The sequence below is a fragment of the Aythya ferina genome (genome assembly GCF_964211825.1).
Source record: "Aythya ferina genome assembly, chromosome: 12".
NCBI lineage: Eukaryota > Metazoa > Chordata > Aves > Anseriformes > Anatidae > Aythya > Aythya ferina.
In genome coordinates, this window is record NC_140308.1 from 5,117,816 (window position 1) to 5,141,573 (window position 23,758).

A 23,758-nucleotide genomic window follows, 5' to 3' on the forward strand; every position below is an offset into this window, starting at 1 on the left:
CAAAATGGGAGAGAAAACCAAGTACCTTTAAGTCAATCTAACAGGAAGTAGGTAGATGTTTAATCCATCTAAGGTGACAAAGGTAGAATTCCTATCCCTTTGGAAGTTACTTTCAAAAGCACAGCCCTTCTAAATGACTGAAACAGACAGTAAGTTATACAAAAAACTCTTTGTCAAAATTCCTAGTGCATAAAGTTATAGGGCTTTCTTTTAAGATCTAAAAAGACTAAAAAACTTATCAATTTTTCACAGTATCATGCAGTATTCATGGCAGTCACACAGTCAGGGCCATAGGGCTAAGAGCTTGACCCTTGCCTGTAGTAGACTCCCTGATGTCAGGTTAGGGCTGCAACCTCCCTGTATGCTTTCTGGAGGGAAGGTTTATTTCAAATTGGAGTGCAGACAAACAAAGGTAGGAATACATGGAACTTCCAATTTGATAACGTTTCTTCTCCCAGCTCCTCTAAAGAGATGAGCAATGACACCTAGGCACTTTTCTTGGGTGGTTTAATACTGAGTGTTTAGGTATTCTGCAGTTATTTAGACTAAGCAAATCCACTGAAGCAAATAATTTTGTATCTTTCTATAATCCACTCAACTACCTGAATTATAGTGCCAAAGTGATGTGTTGTCTCTTGTTTGATGCGTACTACACAAGCAGTACTCCCAGTTTTCAAATAATCCTACAACCTTGCTACATTCATCATCAGGAGGAACCTTCAGCCAGACCAGCGTGCCTGGGTTGGAGCCAGACTGCAATGCCATAAATGCGAGTTTGCAACCTCAACCTGTAATGAATGCCTTTCATCAAAATAAAATGAAGGAAAACGAGTGTTTTAGTTTTGAACTATGACACAATTCTAAATGCTGTATAAACTGGGAAAAAAATAAACATGCTTACCAGTGTGTTCCTATGTAAAATGAATAAAGGAGATGATTTTTTTATTTTTTTTTTACAAAATAACCACTTCATCTGTGCCCTCTTAAATCTTGATCCTGAGCTTGAGGACATAATGCTAATAATGACTGGATGCTAAACGTTACAGACTCGGTAGAGAGATTACTTCTAGGGTAATCATAATTTCCATACTTCTCCCACAATCAATAATCTTGACTCTGTATAACATCGAGGTTAATAATATCAACACTTTTCCTCTTGCCAGCACGTCATTTCTGTTTCACAGACACCAACCCATTTATCTCTCAGATTATCTAACTGAATAATACAAGCTTTTATTAAATCCATGGTTAGTTTTGAAGATTTTTATCAACAGCAGTCCTAAAAAGACTGCTTACCTAAAACTTTGCCTTTTTGGAACTGCGAATTGCTGCCTCTCCCAGTGAATCATGACCTATCGTGAATGTAAATGCAAATCATGTAATTGTTATTCTGATCAGAGGGGAAAAGCGAATCAATGGTATCAAGCTGAAAGAACAAAACCACTTTAATCATAACACTTGGTGTTTTGAAGTGGTGCCATCCCACTACTGCTATGGCTGTGTAGGTTGTACATCATGAATTCAGGCAACATTACACAGATGTATCAAACTACCATTGTACACAGCTAGTGAGCCATCAGCTAATTTTAGTAATAAAGATGTTACATCAAATAAGTTAGTATCATATCTAGCACAGTAAGCATTGGAAATATGTTTCTATGAAAATATTATTCTAATTCGTCAGGAGACTGTCATGAACATAAAATAAGGACAATGTCAACTTCACTGTCATTAAATTAGCTGTAAGACAATTACCTAAGCAGCCCTGATGATTAGATTAGGAGTGTGGCAGATCTGTTTCTAATGCTCCCTTTAACTGGTGTCTCCGGGGAGCGGACAGGTACCTCTTTGCTTTTTCTTTGTACTGACAGATTGGGAATTTGTGTGCTGTAGGTAATGGCTCCCATCACAGAATTTTAATATGCCAAGTGGACATTTAAAGGACATACCATCTATCTTCTTGTCACACTGGTCATATGAACAAACAGAGCTGCACCAATAAATCAATCCAGAATGACACTCAGGTCTTCAACTGAGTGTGAGGTTTTTCTGTTGTGGTGCTGGGAGACATCACACAGCAAGGGACAACGGAAGTTTCACCACATGCACGGCTTATTTTGGAAAAGAGAAGGAAAAAGAATAGTGCCTAATTCACTAATAACAAAAGTTCACCAGTGGGCAGAACGTTCCGGGCTGTCAAACGATGAGGTGCAGATTTACATCATTTGAAGTTAAAAAAAGAAGTAATTGTACAGTTTCACCACACGGTGGCACTCAAAATGTTAGAGATGGTACCGTGGAAAGGTAAGGACATGGAAGTGAGGTCAGCCTGTTTTTCTAGCTCAGCTGCTTGTCTGAGAGACAGCAGTGACTCAGCTTTAGTGCCATTTAATTCCCTAGGTCAATTTCATGATCAGAAAGAATACTAAGAATATCGAAAATCTTCATAAACCACTCCTCACAGAACTGTACGTAACAAGAATTCACTCAGACCCCATTATATCGTATCCCTCATCTTACCACCTTCCGTCTCCCACAGTTCCTCATTCCAGCAGCATCTCGTCAGGCTGTTAAGATGAGGCATTTGGCCAGAGAGAAGGCTGTGCACAGTCTAAAATGTTACTGAGTTCTAAGTATGATGCCATCCACTAAGTCATTGGGAGCCTTTCAAATAACCTAGCAAAGTCTGACTGGTAGCTTTGGCAAAGAACAATGTTCTTCCATCAACGCCACAGGCAAAACAGCTTTTAACATTAATGAAGCAGTATCAGTCTTAGAGAGAATGCAAAATTCACCTACATAATACATAATACATAATACATGCCCCTTGTACAGAGAAGAGACGTGGTTTTATGAGGTGAAAAGAAACTGGGCTGATGGAAAACTGAACACCTTTGGGAAAGCTATTCCTGGGGAATTTGACCTTATGGATGTAAGGCAACATGGAAAGAGTATTGAGCAGGCAGTGCCAATTAGTGTAAATTACTAGCAAGATATGCTCTAGTTGGCATGAGCCTGAGACAAACCATGAGAGCAGCCTAGGAGCATCCTCAGTGTAATTCTTCACTTTCCCCTAACTGTTTGAGACACAGTCCTAGAAGGACAGCCCTTGGCAGAGGAACATAGTCTGTGCTGTCTGTATTGGATAGTTACCCTTACAATATTGATACCCCTCTCTTCCTGACAAAGCATAATTCAAACACATCAGACCTGATCTATTTTAATGCAGTACAAGTGTCGTACATCCTCTGCTATTAGGCTGTTTTATTTGTCATTTGTTTATACTGATTAATTATTTATGCTATTGAATGCGTTTTGCTCAGAGATGTATTTTAATGGAGGTGCAGTACTTCTACCTTTCTCTAGCCATGAAAGTCAATCCACGAGATAGGAGGATGAGTCTGCATCTGTACTTCTGTTCTTCAGCCATCACCCCCTCCCTTCTTCATTGCAGGGGTCTGGATCAAGAGAAAATGACAGAGAATTAAGTCTTGTTGGCAGCTCCTGCCTGTTCTGACCTCCCCCAGTTGTGCCACAGATGGTAAGTGAAATCAGCTCAGCTGCAACTGAAACATTTTTGTCAACTTTCTATTAGCCTGAGAGGCATTTCTTCAACCAGTTTGCCTGGTAAATACGTTAGCCAACAAAGAGAATTCAGATGTTCAAAACCTTGGAAGGATTTGTCTACTTCCCATGTCTTCCATATGTTTAAAGAGGTAACTGGAGGACAAATTTGGATGAGTCCTTGAGATTCATTTAGCTCATACCTGGATAGTCTCAACTCTGCATCACCACTGAAGGAAAAAGTATGTGCCCATTAAAGAAACAGCTCTATTACAGCTAGTGCTCAGCATATATGGGGCCTAGAAACCTTCCTCCTAGACCAAGTGGTCCTTCTGCAGTGGAAAATCAAAACTGTTATTTAAAAAAATAAATCACAATTCTATTAATATATCTCATACCTTCCCTCTATGGGAGCCACTCTCTCCTCATCTGAAATACTGCTGTTTCTGCACCACCTACTACCTAGCACAGACTTTTGGCAGCTGAATACTGAATTGCACAGACTGGTCCAATTGTTGCTGGTGAGCATGGCAATGCAGAACTGGGAAGGATTAAAGCCACAAGCAACTGAAGTACAGGCATCCCCATCTGAACTACAGACTGCTACACTGGCTATCTTTGAAACTGTGCCGAGACATCAGACTATAAAGATAGCTACCGACGTTTATGCCAACTGATTAATCCCATCTTATCTTTCTGAGAGCTGATTGTACTTTACGAGACCAGACTTCCAACCCAACTCAGCATACAGCAACTTCCATAGAGATATTCTCAACAGAGACTGCTTGAAGACATGCAGGCTTGAAAACTGGCCTGAAATGCTGAATATTTGTCTTTGGATGTGCAGGCACATCACCCAAAGCATTCCTCTGTGCACTATGGATGAATCAGAACATAACTGTTTGTCGGTTAAAAAAGAGGTTTATATATGCTCACAATTTGTATCATTAATCTTTAATGACAGCAAGAAGCTACAGGTTTATAAATATATATTTTTTTCATAATTGTGACAACCAGTGACTAGATGCAGTTTTGGTGGAAAATAATCCGAAATACTGTAAGGCTAGGTAAGTTACAAGGCATTATTAGAAAACGTCGATTTTGAACTTTTGGTGGTATCACAGTATTGTTACAAATATTAGAAACAAACATTACTTAGTGAAATACAAACATTGCAGAAGAAACTGCAACCAAAAGTAACTTACTCGTAAAGTTTACAGTTAAGAAACAAATTCTTACTTTTTTTTTTCCAACGAAGTCAAGGTAAATTGAAGAAACAACAACAAAAGCTTGCGCTTAAGGAACCCACTCTTGAACAGACAACATCTCCATTACCAAGAGAAATAATTTACCACTGTGTGGAAGGAGTTAGGTTTGTTTAAACCTCTTCAAGATCCTTAATTTTTTTGTCACAGCAGTTAGCTTTCCTGCACTGCAACATGGATCCCAGTCCTGATCAACTTTAAAAACATATATATATTAGCTTTCTGAGTTTAAAAGTATAATACAATTTGGTTTATTTCTAAGATACAGGAATATAAAATTTTAAAACTCACAACACTAACACAGTGTTTTCTCCTGGAAGGTGACTAGAGAAAAGTATAACGCACGAGACTTGCATAATTGTATGAAATATTGCCTTGCTACTGTTACTCAGAGAATGCTTACGATTTAGTGAATTCAGATTGCACAAAAAAGAGCCTAAAAATATAACACCATTTAAGACATAGTTTCCTTAATGACACTTTAACAGAATATTCTACACATAACACAATGATACAGCAACCACAGCAATCAAGTCAATCCCTAAAAAAAACAGGTGCACCATAATATTGCATAGAAAGAAATCCCTGGTATAAATACACTTGCACGGGAGACTAGGACTTTTTTTCCTGCCTTACTAAATCAATGGACATAAGTTTTTAAAAAGCACATCTCACATTTGACATTTTTCTTGCCTATATTCTTTGGAATTACTAGTGCATATGTTATTTCAAGCACAGTTTTATTCTGCATGCTATTGTTTAATATTAAAAACAAAAACAAACAAAACCGAAAGGAAAGCTGTTTGCTTACCTCCCCCTAAAAATGAAATGTAAAATGTAAAATTATTGTCTAATGTTGCATAACAATACAATCAGACCTTTCTCAAAAACAGAAAGCTCAAACAAAACTCAGTAACTGAATGAAGAGAATATCCACACAAGATAGGAAACTCCTGGGTTAAAAAACCTCTCTGTAAAATAATTTAAAAGCAGTATTCAAAAGCTGGATACAGACAGAGTGGAACCTCAGGAATAACCAATAGTTTAATTCACTTTGATTATGGAAGACCTACATTCAAGTCCGTACACTGATTAAAGAAGTACTCTTACCACCTACCTATTTTAGGACAATCCTCTCATATAAGCTGAACCTGAGAAATCCTTCCTATTGAAACACATACGTTTCCCTGAACATGGTCCATTTTGAAAAATGTCACCATCTTTCATTAAGAAATCCTGATCCACTCTACATAAGGCTTTTTTTTTTCCACTTTACAGCAAAATTGACTACGTTTACTTCCTATGTTAAACTACATATGCTCGTAAAATGTTAATTTCAGTGTTGAAAAAGTTTTTAATTTCAGTAGGTAATCCTTCCGTATATTCAGAACACGTACACATGAAGTGCATACAGGAAACAGAATTACAGATGACTTGCCAAAAGGCCATGCAGTATATAATTGGAAGGTAGATGTCATTCTCTGTAGATATTCTCTATAGTGAACACTTTAATCCCATGATACAAACTGTGCAGCGAGATTGAGTCCATCTATAAGTTTCAGCTATATGCATTATGCAGCATCAGGTAAATAACAGTAAAGCTGTAAAGACAATCATGTCTACACAAATAAATTTAATAAAAAACTAGAACTTCTGGTTTCAGATAGAATATATATTTAGAATATCTGTGTAAGTGGTGAATATATACAATAAATATATTCTGTTATATTAACTATAGTCACAGTTTTTTTACCTAGCTAAATAATTTCAGAGGTGTACCAGGAAGACGCGGTTCTGACAGTAACTCCTTTCACTGTAGTATGGGAAAATATGACCAAATTCTTCTGGCTGTTAGAGGTGCAGGATTTCTGGCACAGTTGAAAGAGTGTCAGGTATCAGAACTGATTATTAGGTTTTTAGTATAAATTTCATTTTAATGAGAAAGCCATTGCCGGACTTTTGGTGGGAGCGTGAAGGAACAAATGAGATTTCTTCCTAGGAAATGTTGAAAGGCACATAAAGATTTCAATATATATATTTAATAATATGTTAAAAAGCAGATTCTGAGTATTTCCGTCGGTTACTTTATGTTTAATATATAGAATTAGCAGATGGTTTGCCTGTTGGCGCTTCAGAAAAACATTTCATGTATCTGTAGAGATCACACACGTGCATGAACAGACAGCTGTTCGTTCAAGTGATGCATCTTCCCCTCACACATGCTGCAGTAACAAAAAGTGTGCACTTGCTCTGCTATTTAATACGATACTGAGGCACACACATTCACAACAAAAAGTTATTTGCAAATGGTAAAAGGAGAAAATAATTAATTAACCTGAAGTAATGTACATTTATTGGAAATGAGTATAACATTTCAATTATTTTTAGGCTAGTGAATAGTAATGTGGTTAGCTAGCTGAAATTCAGTTTACAGTCACTTAACTGTTTTGATCCCTGCTAGGACTTCTATTGTTTAGGGTAGATTTCACAAATATTGCCCTAAGAGGCATGGAATCACATGCAAAAACTCTATCAGCTTAAATGTGCAACAGCCAACATGAATGTGTAGCAGACACACAGTACGATTTGACTTACTGCAGGAAGTATCACTATTGCACATAAGATGGCACGTTTCATAAAGCTATGACTCTGCACAATAAATGACAAGACAGGTTTTTACACCTCCAAAGACATAATGAATGTGATTATGAATAATTCACTTAAAAGTGAAGTACGCTGCCTAAGGGTTATTGCCTTGCCTACACCTTCTAGCATCACTTGGAAAGGAAGGTGGCATGGGCTTTCTCCATGCAAATAGAAACAACTGAGCTGTCATTTTTTCCAGAAAAAAAGATTGGCTTTAAAAAATTGTATCCTGAAACATAATTCAAATATTTTACTTTGCCTTTTAAAGTTAACTTCGTGGAACGATGTTCTTTAGAAATGTGTTTAAAAAAAAATTGTCTTGCTCCTCCTTCCATTAAAATGACTGATGTCCTGCCAACTTGAGAAGGACCCTGTTCAGCACAGGTTTTTCTCCTCAAAGTTATCACTTATGTAGATTGTAAATTCTATTTGGGATTTTAATTTTATTTCATTTCCATTTATCACAATGCTTCTAGCAAACCCCACCTAAATAGCATCAGAGTGAAAACTAAAGGACTGGAAACCATACATGGATGCTGCCAGTGGAACAAGTACTCGCAGTCAGTGCACCTAGACATGTTTTTGGAAATCTTGAGAAGAAATTAATGTGATAGAAGTGAAACCGTGTAATCAAAGCAGTGCAGCTTCAGCACATATCACTGATAGGTTTCTGTTACAATACCTCACACTTCTTCCACAGACATCATCAGTAGCATTCTCCAGTCAAAGCTGGCCGGGCCAATCTCACCTTTCAAGGCTTTCAATGTAGGTGTTTTTAAGTGCTCCAGAAGACTAAATCTTCTACTGGAGTTGAACGTATGTCGCTGATAATCTGTGATCAAGCTCAAGCCCATAAATTTACCCACGAAATTGAGTGTTGAACTAAACATTGGCTTAACTGCTCAAAAGCTCAGGAGTCTGCTTTCCGAAACATTCTTCTGGTGTGCCACATCTTCAAAAGGTTTCATATTCAGATGTATATTGGACTGAGGGGTTAAACGTTCATAAACAAAGTTTATGAACGTTTGGCGTTCAGGCCAAGCAAAAAGATGTTTTGGAAAGCTGTAACACGTACGTAAGAAGAAGTTTGGCTGCATTTCCACCGTATTTCAAAGTGCTTTCAAATGGAGACAAGTTCTCTTCCTTCTCTCCAGTATTAAGGCTCTCATAACAAACTAGGTTTAACTAGAAGACACTTGGGCTTTCTTTATCAAACATGCTACTTAATATGCTTTAATCATGAACAGTTTAGGACCTGAGTTCTGCAATTCTATCTTTATAGATGTGTGCTAGCGATACATAGGGTTACTTCAATATAAGATCAGGGCCTTAATATTCTAAAATGTGAAATACTTAGCAGGTGCTGACAGTATGTTTCTTTTATATTCTATTTCTATAAAGATCACATTGATGAGAAAACTTGTTGGGGAATTAAAACGAAGCAACCAATACTACAGGAAGGTTACAGTTGGTATGATTTCTATTAAAGCAGAAAAAGCAGTAGAGAGAAATTAAATGAAATTATCTTTTCCCATCAACTTGCCAGACCATTTTATCCAGAATTCACAGGTTTAATTATTCTGACTCAACCAGACCCTCAGGAGACAAAAGTGCCCTCAATTTCCACTGAAGTTGAAAGGTTCCATAAGAACCTGGCATTAATCAAGCTGTTTGGGATACTTAACCCTCACGAGGAACACGAAGAATACAGACTTACATTTCATTCCTAAACAATCTACAAAAGGTCCAAAATGTTGAAGGCCTGATCCTACAACCCTTCATAACAGGAAGATGATACCAGCGTTCGTTCTGCCACTCTCAGAAGTCATCTTTGTAGAAGTCCCTCACCTGCAAACACAAACGTGCCTAAATCCTGGAAAGCCAGCACCCAGATTTGGCACCAGCACAAATACCAGCTGTATTCAGCCAAACTCCTGAAAAAGAAAGTTAAAAAACGAAAATGTTGTTCCCTGCTACTAACATCCAAAATAGATCTTTGAAGGCAGAAGTCAACATACTCTGCAATTTCAATGTTTTTTATTGATACTTCTCTACATCTATGCAAAGATATTACTTTTCCTCAATCTGACTGACTAAACATAGCTAGCTTTGTGAAATCTGCCACTTTCTGGAATTACTCTGAAAAATCTGGAACGTTTTGTTTTGCAAAAGGCAAGCCCCCGCCCTGATGCCTTAGCATAACAACTCCAATTAGACTGTTAACAGAAATAAAACTGGAAATGTTGCTTGGGATGCAAACCACAATTACGGATTCAGTTCCTGCCACCTCTAATTCTTTGGTGCAACTTCAGGACTACCCTGCCAACCTGGCCACGAGCAGCTTTATGGGAACAATCCTACTGAAACCACCATGACAGACCTTTACAAGGTATCATGTGGATTTTAACACAAAATGCTTGCTTTATAAAACCTGTTAGTAGGCTGTATTTCCATTAATACGTGACACTATTTCTCTTAGCCTTTTTCTAAATATGCATGAATGTATGAAACAGGGTTCAAAATTTTAAAACTTGAATCTTTGCTACAAACCCATCAGCCATTTTTTCAGCATGAGAAATACAGCCATAGCTGGGGGCATCTGCTTTGGGGTTCAACACCACCATCTGTCCCCTGCAATTAACAATTAACACGAGTGACCGCGTCCATGTGGACACTGGGGTCTGGGGGGCTCTGGGAAGGGATCCAGCACCTCAGCGGCTGAGGAAAGAGGATGGGTGCCCAGGGCAGTGCTGCCAGTGTTTCCAGAACCCAGTGCTGTGGGCACAGCACCCACGAAGATTTGTTTGCACCTGTGGATCCTGATTTTCACTGATAAGTCCCACAAATATTGACGGTCTCCCTCCCCTCATTCCGGCCCCTCACCATGCAGCAGCTTTGGTCAGGAGCTCGAGGTGCAAAACCCTGCGGTGTGCCGGCCACGCTGCTGCCATGGGACCGAACATCTCGCACCCAGCCTTCACCCTGACCGGCACCTGAACCCTTATCCCCATGTGGTGCTACCATGATAGAAAAGAGAAACAATTTATCTGTAAACGGAATCGAAAAAAATATCTTCTGGTGGCTTACGAAGAAGCTTCTGGAAGGGTGGGCTGGGTGGGACGGCGGGAAGGGTGAGGTGAGGCGAGGTGAGGCCGGAGGGTGCTGGGGTGTCTCTGGGGTGTCTCTGCGCGGCCGCCCGGTGAGGCGAGGCCGGAGGGAGCGGGGTCCCCGTCAGATGAAGTGGATCCAGGCGGTGCTGTCGGGGTCCTGCGGCGGGCAGAGGGCGGCCGGGGAGGGCGGGCGGCCCCGCAGGCGGTAGTTGCTGCCGCCGTTGTTGTCCCAGTACTCGGCGCCGGCCACGCGGTAGCGGACGGCGAACTCCAGCGTGGCGTCGGCGGCCACGGCGGCGCCGAGGGGCAGGTGGAAGGCGAAGCGGTCGGTGCCGCCGTCGGGGGGCCCGTGGGGCTGGTAGGCGGCGGGCACCTCGGCGCAGCTGGCCCAGCGGTTGAGCGTGTAGCGCACCGACACGGCCTTCTCGTAGGCCAGGTTGAGGACGCGCACGGCGCCGCGCAGCCCCGCCGGCTCCGCCCGCACCCACTCCAGCCTCACCTTGTGCTGCCGGACCCGCTCGGCGAAGCCGGGGCTGGCGCCGGGCTGCGGAGGGAAGAGCGGCTCCAGCAGCGGCGGCGGCGGCCCGAAGAGCACCGGCTCCAGCTCGCCCAGCGCCGGGGGCTTCCTGGTCTTGAGCAGGTCGGCGGGGCGAGAGGGGGGCGGCGGCGGCACCCGCGGCAGGTCGGCCTGGCAGAAGTGGCGCACGGAGGTGAGCTCCAGGCCGAGCGAGTCGGCGAAGCGAACCGTCTTGCGGCGGGCCGGGCTCTGCTGCAGCGCCGGCCGCAGGCTGCGGTCGCCGGGCGTGGGCAGCGACTTGGCCCGGCGGCGCTGCGTGGGGCTGGGCGGCACGGCGGGCACCGACGGCTCCCGGCCCCGGGGCGCCGCCGGGGGCTTCTCGCCCGCCGCTTCCCGCACCGCGGGCGGCGGTGGAGGAAGGGGAGGTGGAGGTGGAGGAGGATGAGGAGGAGGGGGGGGGGGGTCGCCGTCGGGGCTGCAGCCGCCCTTGCACTGCTCGGCCAGGCTGCCATAGAGGCAGGCGCTGCAGCTGAAGTTGCGCGGCAGGTAGAGCCGGGGCGGCGGGGCGGGCACGGCGCTGTGCAGGGAGCCGGCTTTATCCATCGGGGCGGGTGGCTCGGGGGGCTAGCGCCCTGCTCGCCGCCTCAGCCCGGCGGCCTCCCCGCTGCGGCCGGCCCCGGGGCCCGCCGGTGGGTGCGGGATGCGCCGCCGCTCGTCATCCTCCGGCCCCCATCGCTCCCCGGCCTCGGAGCGCAGCCCCGGCTGCTGCCACCGCCCTGCGGCTGCCCTCGCTCTCCTCCTCCTCCTCCTCCTCCTCTTCTTCTTCCTCGTCTTCTTCTTCCTCCTCCTCCTCCTCCGCCTCCGCGCTGCGTTCTGGGTCTTTCCCGGCGGCTGTCAGGCGGCAGCAGGAGGCGGGCAGGATTCCCCGCTTACGGTTCATTGCGGCGCTCTTCCCCGTCCGACCCGTTACAGAAATAGCTGCTGAAAGGAAGAGGCAAAAGGCTCTGGCAGATTAGAAGGGGGCGATAAGACACGGCTGGCTCGCGAGCCGGAGCCCGCAGTGTACATTTAAAGGAAGAAATCCGGCTAATCCGCTACAATGCGATTAGGGTGCATCTGCCGAATAAAATACACCTGCCAGAGCCCGGCTGCTGATTGCCATCTGTAGGAGGAACAGCTCCGGTCTAGACGCGGAGAGCTGCTGCTGAAAACACAAGCAGCGTTTGTTCTTTTCAGGAGGTTATTTAATAATTGCCAGGCAATATTCAAATGAATTAGATGTAATGAAAACCAGAGCTGCTGCGGGCAGTTCAAGGAGCTAAAAGACTAGTTTAGCAAGCCGCTTCATTCCAGTCTTTCCGTAATCTGGTGCTCATTTTTAATTAGTAAATTGCATTAAAAGCAATGATCCTGCCAAAGGCTGAGCCTGAACTGTCTCGACGTCTGATTCTCATTTAACTTCTGAGCAGGAGCTTTTACACCTTCGTCATTTTATCTGCAGCACTTGCTGTCCCTTTGCAAGTCTAGGCAGTGGAAATGCGGCTGATGGGATTACCAATGGGACAAGTGAGCCCGATAAGGACCAAGAGTTTAAAAAAAGCCACCAGGACACAGGGAAAAGCTTCCTGTTGTCTCATATTAAAGCTATCGGCTTTAATTCCTTTCTTAGTAAGTAAGAAAATAATTCCTATGTTATTTCCACTGAGTCCCAAATCTTTTTAATGACACATGGTTCATAAGTAGGGAATCAAAAAGTATGCCCAGCAGTGTTAGATTTGACACCGTTATACTTCCCAATGATTTGTGGTGGCATTTTCTTAAATTCACAGGATGATCACAATTTTTGAAAAGTCAAACAGTAGCAACATAAAGAATTACCTCTGAATTCACTAGCTCAGGATCTTAAAACTGTCTTACGTGTCCTTTAACTCGTACTATAGGAAGGATTCATTAGGCCACTTTTCCATGCTTCCCTCACAAAAATGAGCATTTCAAGAAAACGTGAATTCATGCTTGGTTTTCATCTGCTTACATTAATTTAGGGGAGAAAAGGAACTGACCCGAATAGCTGTTGAAACAGGCTTTAAGGCTGCATCCTTTGAAATGTTTTTTAGTAATTTATCTGTCACAATGAAAACACTTGACACTTTTTTTTTTTTTGCTAATGTTAACTTCACTTTTAAACCACTGGACAGTGAGAACTTTGCTTCTTCCATTAATGTGTAAAGTCTGTGTGTTTTTAAACTCTTGTGAAACTATCAGAACTAATAAGCTAAAGTGGCTTAAACCTGATTTTGTATAGGAAGGGTTTTCAGTCGGTTTTGGACATGTCTGTGGTATATACTGGCAACAAGACTGGGGTAAGCTGGTTTCTGCTGTATTTTACACAACAGGGATGCCTTAGCAGTGTTCAGCTTCCCCTCTTCTGGTAACTTTAGTTGCCTAACTTCTTCTTATCATAAACTTGTGTAATACTCCTGGTTTTGTGGCTTTTTCAAGCCACTTGTTGCAGCCCACAATCTTGGAAAAACAAAACAAAACACAACAACCAACTCCTTTCTTCACAGGTGATTGTTAGTTGTGTAGCTCATGTAACTGAGTTGAAAATGTAGATTCCCCAAAGTTACTAAACCAAAGACTGGCATAAAAAGTGAGAAAATCCTGTGGTAAGAATACAAAAAATAATATGGTAAGCTTTGGACTAGCCAGGTCATAGCACCATGAGATGCAGATGGATAACCACATAAACTGATTCATGTCATGAGAATACTTCAGAAATTTCAGTTCATCTTTTTTTTTTCTCTCTGTCTCTTTTTTTTTTTTTTTTTTTTTGCAAAAGAAGGAGTAGAGGGAGATTTCATATAAATGAATGCCCACTGTAGAAAAAAATCACAGAATATCCTTGTGGAGTAGAGTTAAAGAAACCCTTTTACAGGGAATGGGAATTAAATGGTAGCTAAATCATCAAAACATCAATTTACCGGCTAATCCTGGAGGTGCTCAAATTTTCACCTGTGATTTCCCCCAGTGACCTGAAGCTCTGGCACACACAGGCACCTCAGCCTTGTCTCTCTTGAGCACTGTCACCACAAAAACTGCACCAGGATCTACAGCAGAAGTATTTCTCACTGTAATTTTCTTGATCTAAACATTCTGCTCGTGTTGTTCTGAATGTACCATAGGGGTTGCGCTGCTGTTTTTTTATGCATTTGCTCATTTCCAAACAGTGAAGCTGTGGGGACATGCACCACATCTTTCACTTCTGAAGATGTCTTTATTACTAGGCTGGCCTTGGTCTTCCTATGAATTTAAGAAAGATGTGGTAAATTAAACAGTTTCAGGCACTGAAATTTAACAAACATACACAGAAATTCCCTCAGATAGTCCATAGGCTTGTGCTGTTATGTGGAAAGTGTGGCAAGAGTTTGTAATGGGAAGCGTCAGACACCTTCGCTTCTAACAGGAAATTCTTTCAGCTTTGCCTACTGTAAATAATTGTACACAACAAATGCTAACATTCTTAGAAGTGAGCAAGCACTACCGCATATGCAAAAACTATGGCTTAATATATGCAGTGGTAGGCACCCGTACACCACCCCCTCTCTATCTCAATTTAGTTCACAGAATTACAAACATGTAAGTTTAAAAGTCTGTTGTTTTACATTGCTAGCTACATTAAGTATCCTGGTTGCTTTTCTAAATATTAACGTCAGCAGCAATTTGATAATGAAATAATTAGTTCTGACATAGCTAGCCCTTCCAAAGCAATACCCTCTACTTTTCACTGGAAAATAGTATTTTTATGACAAGCCAATTTTGAAGGTTCCAGCAGGAGTAGATCAGTTGTCATGTAAATCGTAGAGCTCTGCAGTGTTGCTCCATTATAGCGTAAGAAAAGCAAAAGGTCTTACATTAAAATTAGTCTCCATTGACTTAGAAAATGGCAATCAGGTGTTGTTTTTACTCATACAGCCTCCTCTCCTTTTGCAGATTTAAATAGCATAACTGTAGAATAACATTTTGTCATAATAACATTGTCCTACTAACTTTTGGTAGACCAATCTCTGCATCTTCCAGCAGGCATCAAAAATTTTAAAGACAGCCTCTTGTTCCGCTTGTGTAGCACTGAGTGACCCTGACATTTCCGCAGTGCCAAACTGCATTTAAAATCAGCCCGATGCCTGAGAATTTCCAGCTAACCAAACAGAACCCGGTCCTCTCTTTTATTACAATTTAAATGATGTGGAAAGCAAAACTGATTCAAATCACTGAAGGCAATGAACTGGGAGCTTTCTTCTGTTGCGTTTATTTATTGTCTTGACTCCAGGTAATCTAGGAGAAAGCAGATGCTGGTGCTGGGGAGCATTAAGCAGAACCACGATGGAACCATTAACAGGGGAGGAGAGTCTGAGTGCTGGGGCTTATCCAAAGTGGCCACTGTCACATGTCTGCTCCAACTTTCCAGAACAGGTTTATTTTTAGTAATGAGAATTGTAGGGAGATAAAATGGATGTAAAGGCGAAGTGCATTATGATTACATCAGCTTTTGAGATGAAGTTGTGACTCAGTACGTGAATTCAGAAGGTCAGCTTCTACTCTCATTTACATCTGTGCAGCTCTTCTGATGCTGATGAACTATGTAGGTGTTACACTCAAATATCACCCAAGAATTTAATAATTTTATGTGACTACATGAATCTGGCACTGATATTTACATTGACAGTTTGCAAGCCTTGAATGCTCCATTTGTTCTGCATGCATATATTTAAAAAAAAGATCCCCCTACACCATTTAATGTTAGTGAGTAACTCAGACCTCTAATTTTCCCTGAGAAAATATCTTAGTCAAATCTCAGAGAAATGCCAGATCAGAACTGGGTAATACACCTGAGTAAGGCACAAAAACACTTAAGTATCCTGTTAAAGAACAATGATATTGATCTTTAATAGCAAATATTACCTTCTCTTAACCAGGATGTGCAGTCTTTAACTATGAGGATGCAAGCTGTGTGATTCATGGAGTTGTATCCAGGATGTTTGGTCTGGGAGATCGGTGAATGTTTTCCAAAGGACTGCATGTTCTGACCAACAGAGCTCTGACACTTTGAAGGGTAACTTTGTGGCTGGTTTGTGGGTTGCTTTTTTTCCTTTCTACTTTAAATATCAAGATCCAAAGAAACCTATAGTAATAACAAGAAAATAGAATACTAAGAGTTTACCTCAGTTCATGACCTTGTGAATCTGCCTTCTGTACGTCTTGAAGCTCACACACAATTTTATTAGTTAAGCATTAACCACCTCTGTTGACTTAAGTGATTGGCTTAAGACTTGAGGAAAGTGTGTAAGCTATAAAGAGCCCCACATTAAGACTGCAATGGAAAAAGCAAATTAAAAAAAAAAAAAAAAGGATCTGTCATTTTTCAGAGAAGATGATAAAGAGCATTCTACTTAAAGTATTTTTTCTCATATGAATAGTTGTACTCTTTTTAAACAGTGTTTGTTTTCAACAAGGATAAGTAACAGCAGTGCTGGGACTCTTTTGGTCCTAAAACTTTTAATGTAGATTTTCATGAAAATACCTGAATAAATGCACTTCGGGACGTCCCCAAATCCCATTTTCTGCTAAGAGTATTGGCAACTCAGTCTTAATGCTGTGCTATAAAATAAACACAGGACTGTTTCTAGCAACTGCAAATGGTCTTAGTAGTGCTTGCTAATGATTTTAGGAATTAAAACATGCACCTCACATCCTTGATTTTAATTTTTACATCTTTCAAATTTAAAGGTCTGTTGGTCAGGCAGCAATTCATTGTAAAGTGATTAATTGTAATAGATTATTTAGATTCGTTGTATTGTAAGATCAGTTTGTCTCCTCCTTTTCTATTTGTTTCTTCATCACTTTTTCTTTCATTTCCTCTATTTGGCCCTTTCACATCCATTTTCCTCCGGCACACAACTCTTCCCTATTCACAGTTTTCAGGCTTTATATAGACTCCCTTCTTCCTCGGCGTGCATCCAACACTTTGCTTTGGTTTTTCCCCCTTTCAGGCTGCCCGGCTCCGTCGTTTCTCACATTTGCAGTTCTCGGCTGCCCGTCCAAGCCCCCTGAAGGGCTTCAGAGCCCATTCCCACTTGGCATCACCAGCCCCCTCAGCTTCAGGTACCCATCCACATCCCCCCCCAGCACCCACGGGAGAAGCAGGGAGACCAGGAGCTCGGCACAGCCGCCGTCCCCTCCTGCTTTCCTCACAGACAGCTCCCCCCGGGGCCCTTCGCTCAGCGCCCCGGCGCCATTTTCCCGCCCGGGGCGTTGCCGTGGCGACGGCCCCTGAGGCGGCGGTGGCGGGCCCGGGATGCGGGGCACGGCGGACGGCTGTGGCGGCGGGGGGCGGTGGGCGGCGCGGGCCCTGCTGCGCCTCAGCGACCGCGGCGCCGCCCCGGAGAGCCGGGCCCCGGGCTGCGGCTGGGAGGAGGCCGTGAGTTTTAAGGCAGAGGGATTCTTTGATGTTATTTTAGAGGAGTTTGGGGCTTTTTATGCTCGTTTTTACACGCAGAGTGGAGAAAAAAAGGCGTGAGCTTCTCTGAGGTGCTGAGGGAGTGACCAGTGCTGGCCTGTGACACAGAAACGCATCAGAGGTCACACTCGTCTCTTCTCCCTGATGGAGAAACTGAAAGTCTGTGCAGAGGGATTATGATAACTCCCAGTTCCTTCTTTCAGTTCAGGAGTGCATGACACAACATACCAGGCCTTCTTAGGAATTAAACTCCTTGTTTTGTACTCAGAAATAGCATTATTGTGTTCATTTACATCAGCCAAGACTATTCCTCCTCCATTTTCCTTACAACGCTCTAGCTTGTCTTAAATTTAACATGTTTCTCTATTACCAGGTGCAAGGCTGGGGTACCACCGATCCACTTGCTTGCTTTCAGCTGCAAAAACAAATCAAGAAATCAAAGGCAAGTGATACCTCCAACAATTGCCTGCTTTGCTTAGACATGGTGCAAGCTACTGACAAATGTTCAGGCCAAGAAGTCAAGACTATAAGAAATCAATCAAAAGCAGAAAGCAAGTTAAACACAGAGGCTGCAGCTGATACTGCTCCAGAAGAGATTTCAGCCCATTCTAGTAAGTCTAACTGTTCTACAACACATGGCAGTAAAACAGAAATACGTAACAAAAAGGTACACTCTTTCAGAACACACCAGGGTGAAAAGAAGAACCTGCCAATAAAAGAATACTGTATGTGGAACCTAGAAGATGGGAAAAATCCAGATGCTCTAAAGCATAAAGTGATAAAACCCCAGGCACTTGATGTGCTTGATCCGAATGGCTGTGACTCTTTGACTTCAAAATCTTCACAAGTACTTCCACCCGTGAAATATGCCACTCCCAAGGATACTTCAGACCCTTCCTGGAAGAACAAGCAAGCCATTATCCTTCAGAACACACTCAATGGTACTTCAGTTGAGATTGCTTCCTGCAGTCATGACGCTAAAGGAACAGAGCAAAAGGGTAAAAAAGGAGCTGACACCATGAATGATAAAATGAAGGAAAAAGGAGAAATTCATGAACCATCAGCATGTTTTTCAAGTCATTCAGAGGTCTCCCTCCTGCAGGAAGATCCTGAACAGTTATCCTGGCACTGTGCTCTTACATCTGACAGAAGCATTGCAACCATTCCTAATCCTACTGCTTCCAAAAAGAACATTCATCAGGCCTGTATGCAGGTTCCACACACAAAAGGAATACAATACACAAAACATGACATCCGAGGCTCTTTAACCTACAATGCCAGGAACAGGTATGCTGAGGTCAAGGAAGGAAACAAATCAGAAATGCAGGCGGTTCCCCTGGTCTCTGGACTATTACCTTCCCTAAAGGCCAGTCACACTGCAAGAGCTGAACTGCTGCCTAGACTGAACTAACACTTCTAGTTTGCAATCTCATGCCTTTTTTTTTCTTGTTAACTTATGGGGAAAAAATAAAATTTCCTTGTGAGCCACTGGGATATTTGTAGTTTTTTTTAAATGCTATTAATAGCATAAACTGATGAATGCCAATTACTTTCACATAGGTTTAGTTTCTTCCTGACCACAAGATAGATCCATTTAGTCTTAACAGCTTATTCTGGGGATGAAGTGCACCCTCTTCATTTAGAGTCACTCTGAATGAGTTCTGTGGCCTACTGTGATAATTAGGTATTTGATACTGCTGATCACTGAAACAACATCTAACTTTAAGAACATTCTGCTCTGCAAGGCCTTTAATAATACCCTTAAAACAGTGCTAAATCCTACTGAGCTTCACAGACAAACATTTGCATACATTCCTTGCTAATTTGGCACCTAGGAGAAACAGAAATGATCTGGAAAGCAGACGGTGAGATTGACAGTCGTTTACAAGGTTTGTTCTTTTTTAAAGTAGATTTGTTTTTTAATCCTGTTAACGTTTTCTTTGCTTGTTTCTGTTTAATAGATGTGTATTCTTGTTTTACCTCATCATACCAAATAGGGCTTCCAGATCAAGTTCTGTTTTGGTTTTGTGTTAAACAAAAAGCAAATTAAGAAATAGCAGTCTTTCCATAGAGACAGCAGTAACTGCACTTCAATTGTAGCAGCTTCTCCCCCACAAACAGCATGCTCCTTTGCATTCAGGACAGATTCACTGCAACTTACCCTTCCCCTCTTCTGACGCTTTGATGGAGATTTTGAATGGGGAAAGATAATGTCAGTGCAAGGCTCCCAATAAGATATAGTTTAAAACAGCTTTAGACTGAGGAATTCCGTATCTTTTAGATTTATATCTTTACTAATTCAGCATGTGCATAAAATGTTAAGTTTTTAGCAGTTTTCTAGCCTCAGCTTGTTAATTGTGTTCAGGTATCTGAACATCACAGCTAAGAGAATAATCACCTTCCAGACGTGTAGTTTCAGAGGAAGAAAAGAAAAAAAGATGACAAATATTCTGTGTACCTAAATAAACTATTGTGTTTATTCCTTTAAAAAAGGGAAGGACGATGTGGTTTTCTCTCTTCCCACAGTACTGAAGTGACATGACCTCCAGAGAACACAGGAGTTGAGCGCTAGTGTTAAGTAACAGTTCCAAGCTGTTCGCTTTGTCTCCTAATATTATTCTTCTGGGAATTGCTTAGGGAAATCTAGAAACCTTTTAGAACTGTAATTTGTACAGCAGGTGTGTAACAATTCTTTAAGCATGTCCAGCGGCATATCAGCTTAAGGTGCAGAGCCCTTGCACTGGAGGTTAGAACAGGGCCACTATTTGGGGGGCAATAAACTTGATTTTTCAAGCTTCAGCACCTCTGTATTGGAGAAGGGAGTGCCACCTACTGAATGGCTAAGAAAATAAGCACTTCTACCAGAAATAGCACATAGTTGCTTTCAAGCTTACTGTCTTCTGCATTCCTTTGCTCTTCTTGAAGAAGAAAAGCTAAACATTCTAAAAATTCTCAAGGTGTTGCTTTGGACAAACATACGATAATTGTTCATAAACGGAACAAGACATCACTGTTCAAATCTTGACAATGTAGTGGTACACAGTTTCTCAGTGTTCTTGCCAGTGACCTATTTCAACTGGTTTTGCCCAACAAATAGCTACAAAAATTTACTATCTCCCCAGTACAGTACTTCCCTCAAAAGTTTTAGCATAGTTACATTTATAGCAGTCATGTAACAGATCTTTGATAAGCATGCACAACGATACATCAGCTTAAGATATGGAAAATGAAACATCAGGAGAAATTCACTCTACCTACATTCATACAGGACAGTAAGTATCAATGCGTTTTATTACCTCTACTTAATAAATTACGTGGATTTCAAGAAGTGCCTATATCAAACATTATGTTGCTTTTATGTTGCAAAGTCAATTTATACATACCTTAGGGAGGAATGTATCAGTAAGGTTTTGTTTCAATGTGATGCTTTTGTGATATTAAATAAACTGAGCAGCCAGTGATTTTAAAATAGGGAAAAAGAATAAGTGGGAATATTAATTTCCATTCATATTTTGATGCAGAATTATCCTTATAGCTGCTACTAAGATCTATATGCATCTTTCATCTCTTTCAAAACTCTGGATAACTGAAAATCCACCAATGATTTTTTGCAGTCAAGCTCTTAGTCATTAATTTCCAGGAAACATGTATTTTTTTGTAGTAGTAGTAGTAACTTTTGTCTTACCTGCTATTCAATCATAGTGCTACAATTACTCGTTCTGACAGAACAGAGACATCCTCTAACAAACCACATTCTTCACTTCTTTGTCCCCTTCCCTCTCACTTCTCTTTTGGCAGTGTCTGTTCCAGTCCTGTGCTTCATATTTAAATATAAAATATAAGCTATATAGTGGAAGGATCCTTCACAAACAGTCCCAAGATAAGTAACTGAGTCCATTTATACTTGTTTCAAGTCCTCTGTTTTGCACTACATAGAAAACTCAAATGTACATGCAACTGTGAAATGAATAACATTAATAACAGTGAGGAAGAAAAGAGTCTCTCCCACTCAGAGAACAGAAAATATTGCTGCTTCGGAAAAACGAACTGCGTTATCAGTGAGTAAAGCCAAGCGTTCATTACAGTGCTTATAAGTTACAGCCACTGCAGACAGCTAACCCATTCTTTATAGAAAAAAAGTTCCAAGTTGAAGCTAAAAATTCTATTTCCACTAGTAACTAATACAGAACTTCTGTACTTTGTTTCACAGGTAAAAGGCTTGAGCAGAGATGCTCCTTTCATTGCCATCAGGTACAAAACAAGCTCCCACTCCCCCAAGTATCAGTAAGCAAAATTGTTACTTACGAGTACGGTTGTAGTAGCTCATGGAGACTTGGCCCAGTCAAACAAGATTACAGGAGATTCAATTAAAAATTAATTGCTATTTAATTGCCAGCAAATCTCCTGCAAGAAATGGTATTCCCAGGAGGGGAACATTTCTAGCCTACCGTAGCAAACCTTTCCATTGTGCTCCCTTAACAAATGGCTTAAAGCAGAAAGGGATACTGGCCAATTTTGTGCTGCTCACACTTCTCAGGACAAACAGAAGGATTTGCCAAGAAAGGGGTGTAGCAAAAGTCACCCAGCAAAGCTGCTAAGTAAAGGATTGGAACAGAAAGATACAAATTCACAACACTTAAGTCATGATAAACGTGATGAAGTTATGTGACCTTGAAAACACCGGGTTCTTCTACCCCAGGAAACAGCAGCTTCTTGTTTACATGCAGACTCTCTCAAGAATAAAACCATTCCCGCTCAGGGAAAGGAAATAAACTTAAGTGCTAGATCAACTGGGAGTGTTTCCTGCATTCAAAGTGCCAAAACAAAACATGCAAAAGGGAATTGGTAACAACAGTGTAAAAATACAAAGAGAGAACACCTGAAAGCTAAATCAATGCTTCTGTCTTTTTGTTTTAGGTCCAGGCTTCCAGGGGACTGGTTCCAGAGAACACTTTGTCAAATCCTGGAGCCAGAAAGAAAGTCGGCCTCTCTTAAATTCAATTGTTTTGACAGAATGCAATCAATCAGCTTGCCAACAAGCAATTTCGTTAAGTGAAGGAAATTCAGAATCTAAACACAAACTGATCAGGGGTACTTTCACTGCCAACAAAAATAACAGTAAAGTCTCAGCAACACCAAGCAAGGAAGTAGTTCAAAAACACATGGGGCTGATCTCTGAACAGCCATCGGCTTCTTCTTGATCTGCTCTTAATCAAGAGTCAATTTGTCCTGCCTTTTCGGCTGCCTAGCCATCTTTGCAAGTTTCATGAGGACAATCTGTTCAAAGTAGCTGACTTTTGTCCACAGGTGAAGTCTGCTCTATCTGAATAACAAGCCTGAAATAACTCAACCCAAACTAAGCAGAATATTGCTACAGCAGGAATAGCCTGCTATTCCTGCAAGGGTAGTCAGTTCCTAATACATTTGACTCTTTCAGAGCTAACTTTAAATGCTCTGAATGGGAATTTACTTTCTAGATACTTCCCACATACTGCCCTCTGGAAATACCTTCTATATTTTGCTACCACTGTGGCTGAATGCTGCCTCATGCACTTACCTCAGCATCTGATGGCACCGAAACCAGCAGCCTGGTACACACCACAGACAGAGTTTGTCGTGACTACAGCTGCTGTAATAGCACAGATGAATTCTCAGTGACAGAGCATCTGCTTGTTCACCTATTCTGAATTAATATGGAAGTTGACAAGATACAAAAGTAATAATAAAAGCATTTTATATTCTCCAACAGAGGATGGTAGGACCATTATTATTAAGCATGGGGACTATACAGACAGGGACAAGTATAATCCATGCTCCAATTCAACCTAGTATAATAGTATTAAAATATCATTAAAAATTATTTTCTCAAAAATTATTTTCACAATTGCATACAATATCTTTCAAAATAATATGAGCTATTAGAAAAGATTGCGATTTTCTAGCCAGGTACTTTGAAAGCTATTAATCACAAAGCAGTTAATTTCTGCTTAGGACTCCAGATTTTGAAAATTACACAAGTAGATGAGAGTGCAGAGAAGAACTCAAAGTAATTGTTCTGTCCTAATGGTCTGTTGTAGAAGGCACATCAGCGAGCTGAAACTGGAAAGGTATTCCATGGCACATGCAAGATAATTTAAATTTT

The 23,758-nt window shown here is 41.6% G+C and overlaps 2 protein-coding genes and 1 long non-coding RNA gene across 3 annotated transcripts; 1 reads left to right on the forward strand and 2 right to left on the reverse strand.

The window, feature by feature from the left end:
- Window positions 1–1,429: 1,429 nt before the first annotated feature.
- On the reverse strand, window positions 1,430–23,160 carry LOC311443602. The gene is made up of 2 exons (XR_014697355.1): window positions 21,922–23,160; window positions 1,430–3,458 (listed from the first exon to the last, which is right to left on the reverse strand). It is a non-coding gene; the product is annotated as an uncharacterized lncRNA (long non-coding RNA).
- Window positions 4,503–11,706, reverse strand: LOC311443599 (protein phosphatase 1 regulatory subunit 3E-like). The gene has a single exon (XM_084533905.1). The coding sequence runs from the start codon at window positions 11,703–11,705 to the stop codon at window positions 10,707–10,709; it is 999 nt and encodes a 332-aa protein (XP_084390031.1). The 5' UTR covers window position 11,706; the 3' UTR covers window positions 4,503–10,706.
- LOC311443598 (uncharacterized protein C16orf46 homolog) lies at window positions 17,273–19,108 on the forward strand. The gene is made up of 2 exons (XM_084533904.1): window positions 17,273–17,577; window positions 17,990–19,108. The coding sequence occupies exons 1-2, from the start codon at window positions 17,455–17,457 to the stop codon at window positions 19,025–19,027; spliced, it is 1,161 nt and encodes a 386-aa protein (XP_084390030.1). The 5' UTR covers window positions 17,273–17,454; the 3' UTR covers window positions 19,028–19,108.
- Window positions 23,161–23,758: the final 598 nt, after the last annotated feature.

What these genes read in the sequence shown, in the direction of transcription:
- LOC311443599 (XM_084533905.1), bottom strand. Translation starts at nt 11,705, where the DNA reads ATGGATAAAGCCGGCTCCCTGCACAGCGCCGTGCCCGCCCCGCCGCCC.
- LOC311443598 (XM_084533904.1), top strand. Translation starts at nt 17,455, where the DNA reads ATGCGGGGCACGGCGGACGGCTGTGGCGGCGGGGGGCGGTGGGCGGCG. An exon ending in GCTGCGGCTGGGAGGAGGCC is followed by an intron (nt 17,578 to 17,989) that starts GTGAGTTTTAAG and finishes CTCTATTACCAG; the next exon opens with GTGCAAGGCTGGGGTACCAC.